This window comes from Galeopterus variegatus, unplaced genomic scaffold, assembly GCF_000696425.1.
Source record: "Galeopterus variegatus unplaced genomic scaffold, G_variegatus-3.0.2 Scaffold1418, whole genome shotgun sequence".
In the NCBI taxonomy this organism is placed as follows: Eukaryota; Metazoa; Chordata; class Mammalia; order Dermoptera; family Cynocephalidae; genus Galeopterus; species Galeopterus variegatus.
The window spans coordinates 316,659-325,188 of NW_007727529.1; the positions used below are offsets into that span (position 1 = coordinate 316,659).

At 50.1% G+C, this 8,530-nt stretch overlaps 1 protein-coding gene across 1 annotated transcript in view; it reads left to right on the top strand.

Annotated features, from left to right (window-relative positions):
* The first annotated feature begins 1,344 nt into the window (after positions 1-1,344).
* Positions 1,345-8,530, top strand: part of FREM2 (FRAS1 related extracellular matrix protein 2) — a 230,825-nt gene continuing 223,639 nt past the window's right edge. Inside the window, exon 1 of the mRNA XM_008576888.1 lies at positions 1,345-6,526. Within this exon, the coding sequence (XP_008575110.1) occupies positions 1,345-6,526 (5,182 nt within the window). The remainder of the gene's footprint in view (positions 6,527-8,530) is intronic.

The following is an 8,530-nucleotide window of genomic DNA, read 5'->3' on the forward strand; positions in this document are numbered from 1 at the left end:
CGGGGGCGGGGGGGCGGGAATGGGGGAGGATAGGACACTTTTAGGAAGGGAATCTACACGCTAATGAAACCAGACAAACACAAGGGGGCAGGACGAGCTCAAGCTCTGACTTCAGAACCTGTGAGTGAAATGGGATCTAAACTATTTTAGTTCGCCCTCCGGATATTTATCAATGCTCTTGGCATGCAAAGAAACGTGATGCTGACAAGTGGGTTTAGTTTGTACTTGGTCTAATTACTGCGAAGAGGACAGGAACGTCTCTAATGACAGCTATCCTTACAGCGGCGGCTTGGGCAGAGCCTGGGGCTACATTCCCTAGAACTCATTCTTTGGTGGGAGAATAGCGATTCTGACCAGACTGCATTTCTCACGCATTCCAAATGCCCTTTTTTCCTTTTACTCTGTGAACTTTGGTTGCAATGGAGGGACTTGTTAAAAACTCACCAATCCAAGGACTGTGCCCGTGGTAATTTACCAGCAGAAGGCAGCGAGGCCGGGGGGGGGGATGGGGGACAACCTGCTCTAGCTTTTCTAGCTTTGGCTTCTGGCTTTTAATTCCAGCTGTCCTTCTCTGGCGAGCATGTCCCAGAGTTTCTTCTCAAACTGCTCTGGTTTCCTATTCAACCTTCCAGTGGCATTGTGTCTAACTTTCCGCTCGGGTTTGCAAGTTTCCGTGAGAAATGACAATCCCCTGCGCGGGATTTACTGAATGGGGGAGGGGGCGGCTAAAGCGGGTAACCCTGGATCGCAGGCGGATGAAGGAGTGAATCCAGCACAGCGGTGGGTCCCGGCTCTGCGCGAGCCCAGATCGAGCTGCCCACAGCGAAGCGCGAGCAAGGGCGGGCACTCCGGGACGCTTCTCCCCGCGCTTCCACGACAACCTGTTGCGCCTCTGTCTCCTCCAGTCCCCGCAGTTTCCCCGCCTTGGCCTCCAACAGCTGATTGGCAGAAATCACCACCCAATCCTCGATTCGGGGCCTCCTCCCGGGTCCAACGATTGGCCTCCTTGGGAGGACTGGAGTGAGGGGGTGCGAGAGGAGGGATTTCCCTCAAAGCCCGGGTCGGGGAACCTGGGAGGTGGGCTGGAGGGACTCAGTTCGCGCGACTGAGGAGCGAGCGGCGGCGCCGGTCGGGCCGGGAGGGCTTAGCCTCCGGGGCTGCGGCTCCAGCCCGGACCGCGCCGCGCGGCTTGCCCGTACTTCTGGCCCAGCCCCGGCTGGGAGGAGGACCCCGCGGGGGGCGCGAGGCGCTCCCGGCACTTTCCGGAGGTGTTTCTTGGTGCCTGCCGGGAGACTGACTTTGCGCGCTCTCCGGCTGACCTGTCCGAGCCCTAACACCCGGACCATGCACACAGCCGGGCCCCCCGGGATCGGCTCCCGCGCGCGCCGGACAGCCAACGCCACCAGCTTTCAGCCAATACCTCCGCCGCCGCCGCCCCGGCTGCTGCTGCTGCTGCTGCTTCTCCTGTCACCGGTAAGCCGCGTCGCAGCACAGCCCGCTGCCACCGGCCGGGCGTTGCTGTCCCCGGGTCTCGCGGGGGCTGCGGGGGGCCCTGCCGAGGAGGCCATAGTGTTGGCGAACCGCAGACTCCGGGTGCCCTTCGGCCGTGAAGTCTGGCTGGATCCGCTGCACGACCTGGTGTTGCAGGTGCAACCGGGGGACCGCTGTTCGGTGACCGTGCTAGACAACGACGCGCTGGCCCAGCGGCCAGGCCGCCTTAGTCCCAAGCGCTTCCCGTGTGACTTCGGCCCCGGCGAGGTGCGCTACTCGCACCTAGGCGCGCGCAGTCCTTCGCGGGACCGCGTCCGCCTGCAGCTGCGTTACGACGCGCCCGGAGGGGCGATAGTGCTGCCGTTGGTGCTGGAGGTGGAGGTGGTCTTCACCCAGCTGGAGGTTGTGACTCGGAACTTGCCTTTGGTCGTGGAAGAACTGCTGGGGACCAGCAATGCCCTGGACGCGCGGAGCCTGGAGTTCGCCTACCAGCCCGAGACGGAGGAATGCCGCGTGGGCATCCTGTCCGGCTTGAGCGCGCTGCCGCGCTATGGAGAGCTCCTCCACTACCCGCAGGTCCCTGGAAGTGCCAGACAGGGAGGCGTCCCGGAGCCTCTCCTGATGGACTGTAAAGCTTTCCAGGAGCTAGGCGTGCGCTATCGCCACACAGCCCCCAGTCGCTCACCAAACAGGGATTGGGTGCCCATGGTAGTGGAGCTGCGTTCTCGAGGGGCTCCTGTGGGCAGCCCGGCTTTGAAACGCGAGCACTTCCAGGTGCTGGTGAGGATCCGAGGAGGGACCGAGAACACTGCGCCCAAGCCCAGTTTTGTGGCCATGATGATGATGGAGGTGGACCAGTTTGTACTGACTGCCCTGACCCCGGACATGCTGGCAGCTGAGGATGCTGAGTCTACCCCTGACCTGCTGATCTTCAACCTCACCTCTCCGTTCCAGCCTGGACACGGCTACTTGGTGAGCACCGATGATCGCAGCCTGCCCCTCTCCTCCTTCACTCAGAGGGATCTGCGCCTCTTAAAGATTGCCTACCAGCCCCCCTCTGAAGACTCGGACCAGGAGCGTCTCTTTGAACTGGAGCTGGAGGTGGTGGACCCGGAAGGAGCAGCCTCAGACCCCTTTGCTTTCATGATAGTGGTGAAGCCCATGAACACACTGGCTCCGGTTGTCACCCAGAACACTGGACTTATTCTCTATGAGGGTCAGTCTCGGCCGCTCACAGGCCCCACAGGCAGTGGACCACAAAACTTGATCATCAGTGATGAGGACGACCTAGAAGCAGTGAGGCTGGAGGTCGTGGCTGGGCTCCGGCATGGTCACCTCGTCATTGTGGGTGATTCTAGTGGCAACACTGCTCCCAAGACCTTTACAGTGGCTGAGCTGGCAGCCGGCCACGTGGTGTACCAGCATGATGACAGAGATGGCTCACTGAGTGACAACCTGGTGCTTCGCATGGTGGACGGAGGAGGCAGGCACCAGGTACAATTTCTGTTCCCCATCACCTTAGTGCCTGTGGACGACCAGCCACCTGTCCTTAATGCCAACACGGGGCTGACACTGGCAGAGGGTGAAACAGTGCCCATACTGCCCGTTGCTCTGAGTGCAACTGACATGGATTCAGATGACTCTCTGCTGCTTTTTGTGCTGGAGTCGCCCCCCTCAGCTGCAGGGCATCTGCTTCTCCGTCTAACTCATCCTCCCCACGAGGAGCAGGAGCTTCTCAGGGGCCTTTGGAGGAAGCAGGGAGCATTCTATGAGCGAACAGTGACAGAGTGGCAGCAGCAGGACATAACGGAAGGGAGGCTGTTCTACAGGCACTCTGGGCCCCATAGTCCTGGACCAGTCATGGACCAATTCACCTTTAGAGTCCAGGATAACCATGACCCCCCTAACCAGTCCGGGCTGCAGAGGTTTGTGGTACGCATTCATCCTGTGGACCGCCTCCCTCCAGAGCTGGGCAGCGGCTGTCCCCTTCGAATGGTGGTGCAGGAATCCCAGCTCACACCACTGAGGAAGAAGTGGCTGCGCTACACTGACACAGACACAGATGATCGAGAACTGCGTTACACAGTGACCCAGCCCCCCGTGGACACAGATGAAAACCACTCTCCAGCCCCACTGGGCACCTTGGTACTGACTGACAACCCCTCAGTCGTGGTGACCCATTTTACCCAAGCCCAGATCAACCACCATAAAATTGCTTACAGACCCCCAAGTCAGGAGCTGGGAGTGGCTGCTCGGGTGGCCCAGTTCCAGTTCCAGGTGGAGGACCGAGCTGGGAATTGGGCTCCAGGCACCTTCACCCTTTATTTGCAGCCAGTGGACAACCAGCCACCTGAGATCCTCAACACCGGCTTCACTGTTGAGGAGAAGGGCCACCACACCCTGAGGGAGACCGAGCTGCATGTGAATGATGTAGACACTGATGCTGCCCACATCACGTTCACTCTCACACAGGCACCCAAACATGGCCACATGCGAGTATCTGGACAGGTACTGCATGTACGGGGGCTCTTCCACTTGGAGGACATAAAACAGGGCCGAATTTCCTATGCCCATAACGGAGATGCGTCCCTGACTGACAGCTGCTCCTTGGAGGTCAGCGACAGACACCATGTGGTGCCCATCACTCTCAGAGTGAATGTCCGGCCAGTGGACGATGAGGTGCCCATGCTCAGCCTTCCTACTGGCACTCTAGAGTCCTATCTAGATGTCTTAGAAAACGAGGCTACTGAAATCACTGCCAATGTTATTAAGGGGACTGATGAGGACACCGATGATTTGATGTTGACCTTCCTATTGGAAGATCCGCCCTTGTATGGGGAAATACTGGTCAATGGAGTACCAGCAGAGCAGTTTACCCAAAGGGACATTTTGGAGGGCTCTGTCGTCTATGCGCATACCAGTGGTGAGATAGGCCTATTACCCAAAGCAGACTCTTTTAACTTGAGTCTGTCAGATACATCTCAAGAATGGAGAATCAGTGGCAATGCTATCCGAGGAGTTACTGTGTGGGTGACCATCCTCCCTGTCGACAACCAGGCCCCAGAAATTTCTGTGGGTGAACGGTTTATAGTAATGGAAGGTGATAAAAGTGTTATAACCTCCAGGCATATAAGTGCTGAAGATATTGATTCCCTGAATGATGACATCTTATGCACTGTAGTGATACAGCCTACCTCAGGTTATGTTGAAAACATTTCTCCAGCACCAGGCTCTGAGAAATCAAGAGCAGGGATTGCCATCAGTGCCTTCACTCTGAAAGATCTCAGGCAGGGTCACATTAACTATGTCCAGAGTGTTCATAAAGGGGTGGAACCTGTGGAGGACCGATTCGTATTTCGGTGTTCTGATGGCATTAACTTTTCAGAGAGACATTTTTTCCCCATTGTAATCATTCCCACCAATGATGAGCAGCCGGAAATATTTATGAGAGAATTTATGGTGATGGAAGGCATGAGTTTGGTGATCGATACACCTATTCTCAATGCAGCTGACGCTGACATTCCACCGGATGATTTAACTTTCACTATTACCCAATTTCCTACTCATGGTCACATCATGAACCAGCTGATAAATGGCACGGTTTTGGTTGAAAGCTTCACCTTGGACCAGATCATAGAGAGCTCCAGCATTATTTATGAGCATGATGACTCTGAGACCCAGGAAGACAGTTTTGTGATTAAAGTAACAGATGGCAGGCACTCTGTGGAAAAGATGGTCCTCATTATAGTTATCTCTGTGGATGATGAGACTCCCAGAATGGCCATCAATAACGGACTAGAAATAGAAATTGGAGAAACCAAAATTATCAACAACAAAATATTAATGGCAACTGATTTAGACTCTGATGACAAATCTTTGGTTTATATTATCCGTTATGGGCCGAGACATGGCTTGTTACAGAAACGAAAACCTACAGGTGCCTTTGAAAATATCACACTGGGCATGAATTTTACCCAGGATGAAGTGGACAGAAACTTAATTCAGTATGTCCATTTTTGGCCAGAAGGCATTCGGGACCTAATTAAGTTTGATGTGACTGATGGAATAAATGCCCTCATAGACCGCTATTTTTATGTGTCCATCAGGAGCATTGACATTGTCTTCCCTGATGTGATAAGTAAGGGAGTGTCCTTGAAAGAAGGTGGCAAGGTCACTCTCACAACAGACTTACTAAGCACTAGTGACTTGAACAGTCCTGATGAAAACTTAGTTTTTACCATCACCAGGACTCCCATGAGAGGTCACTTAGAGTGCACAGATCAACCTGGAGTGTCCATTACATCTTTTACTCAGCTCCAACTGGCTGGCAACAAAATCTACTACATCCACACAGCTGATGATGAGGTAAAGATGGACAGTTTTGAGTTTCAAGTCACTGATGGACATAACCCTGTCTTCCGGACATTCCGTATCTCCATTAGTGATGTGGACAACAAAAAGCCAGTGGTCACCATCCATAACCTGGTTGTCAGCGAAAGTGAAAACAAGCTGATCACTCCCTTTGAACTCACTGTTGAAGACAGAGACACTCCTGACAAACTCCTGAAATTTACTGTCACCCAGGTGCCTGTTCATGGTCATCTCCTATTCAACAATAGCAGACCTGTTATGGTTTTTACGAAACAAGACTTGAATGAAAACTTAATCAGCTACAAACATGATGGCACTGAGTCAAGTGAAGACAGCTTCTCCTTCACAGTGACTGATGGCACCCATACAGACTTCTATGTTTTTCCTAATACAGTATTTGAAACAAGGAGACCCCAAGTGATGAGGATCCAGGTCTTAGCTGTTGACAATAGTGTTCCCCAAATTGCAGTGAACAAAGGGGCCTCTATGCTTCGTACTCTGGCCACTGGCCACTTGGGATTCATGATCACAAGCAAAATATTGAAAGTAGAGGACAGAGACAGCCTACACTTTTCTCTTAAATTTATTGTGACAGAGGCTCCTCAACATGGATATCTCCTCAACCTGGGCAAAGGCAACCACAGCATCACTCAGTTTACTCAAGGTATGTTTAGCTTTTTTTTTCCTTATAACCAAAAGCCAGACAGTCCAGCTTTTATTTCCTGAGAATATGGCTATTGCTATAAGTCTTATAAGTAGAACTTGAAATTAGAATCCAAGAGAAGGGAAGTTCCAGACAGGAAAAAGAGGGAAGGGAAGAGTACAGGGACTCCCTTCCCTGGGAGAAGAGCTCCCTTCTTGCTGTATGTCCCACTGCAGTGACCTTCCCTGAAGGGAGTATCGATGTATCTTGATAGTAGCAAAATATTCACTAAAGCTGGAGCCAGACTTTGGTGAATTAAAATTGAAGCAGGGTTTCGTATTCTTTCCATTTGCCATACCTATCCCCTCTGAGCATCCTGTTTTATATGCTGCAGGTAGTTCATGAAGCATTTTATTTTCTTTTTATTTGTTGGTGGCTGGCCCATATGAGGATCCAAACCCTTGACCTTGGTGTTATCAACACCACACTCTAGTCAACTGAGCTAATTGCCAACCCTCATGAAGCATTTTAGCACTTTAAAGAAAGATGTGCTGTCTAAATTCTGTCTATTCACAATGTTATCATTATCACTTACCATTTAAAAAATCTTTCAAATTTATGTTACTTTGATTAATTTTTAAGAGCATTGTTCTGATATTGTTATGGTTGTTAGAAACTTTATGACTAAAAGAAGGAGATTTGTTTATAGTTACTTTGTAGTTTTTAAAAAATTTTTGATAGTGTTTTATGACTCAGGCAAACACCTATTCAAAGATATAAGAAATAAACAATTATCTAGAGTTGTAACAATGATATATGTACAGGGCTTACTACTATGATACCCACAGAAAAGGACAGTATACTCAATGATGTATAAGAAGTCAATGTGTTTACACCAAAATATACATTCGTTTTATTATTAACAACCTAAAGATAGGTAAATAAGAGTAACAGAAGGACGAAATTATTACAAAATTATTTTATCATTTTGAACCTCCTCTCTTCCCTGTTGCAAACACAGTAACAAACATCATTTGCCTCAAGCACCTGCATCATTGAGGTAACAGGGTTTTTCTAACCTGAATTTCCTCTGTGTTTGGACACAGTCTGAGACAGGAAGGGCAGGTGACCTATGCAGAGTTATTCAGTGTCAGAAGGTAGAAGCCCATTCGGTATGCTGGCTTGGGAGTTAGGGCTCTGTTCTCCAGAATGTGTGACTTTCATTACAAAGAGATTTGAGTTGCTTTCATGGAAATCTCACCATGTCAGAAAGGAAACTAGATCTAGATCTATCTAGAAGCCCATTCGGTATGCTGGCTTGGGAGTTAGGGCTCTGTTCTCCAGAATGTGTGACTTTCATTACAAAGGGATTTGAGTTGCTTTCATGGAAATCTCACCATGTCAGAAAGGAAACTAGATCTAGATCTATCCTACATGGGCTCTGTGGGTAGGGATGGAGTTTAACCCCAGGGCATCCCAGTGGGGGTATTCTTTTCCTACAACATTGTTGGCCCTTAGATAACAAATGCTTGAATAAACATGGATGTAGTAAAATGTAGTGTTAAAGTGAACTACTTCTCTGTTTTAGATGCTGGCAAATAGCCCCACACTCTAACCTCCTGATTCTTGGCTGAAAGCCTGAATATATCCTAGGGCCTGCAGGGACAGGAAAACCTCAGAGTGCCAAGTGTCATGCCAGACCAGCAGGAAACTTTTGTGTGAAGACTTTCCGAGGATAGAGATGCCATGCAATCTTAGACTGGTTTATTTTCATGGAAAGTGAAGAGGATGAAAGTAATATATTAGAAGGTAGAAAATGATACTTCAAATCACTCCTCTGGCCTGAAAAAGGAATCTGATTTTAGAGATAAAAAATTTTGGATGAAGATAGGCAAATCATTTCATTTAAATTCTCTAGACCATGTCCAACAGCTCAAAACAGTAAAATAGTGTTTCTTAAAAACTGAACCCTAAAATTATACTATTTTATTATAGGGAATTGTTCTATCTCTCACTGACTTTGAG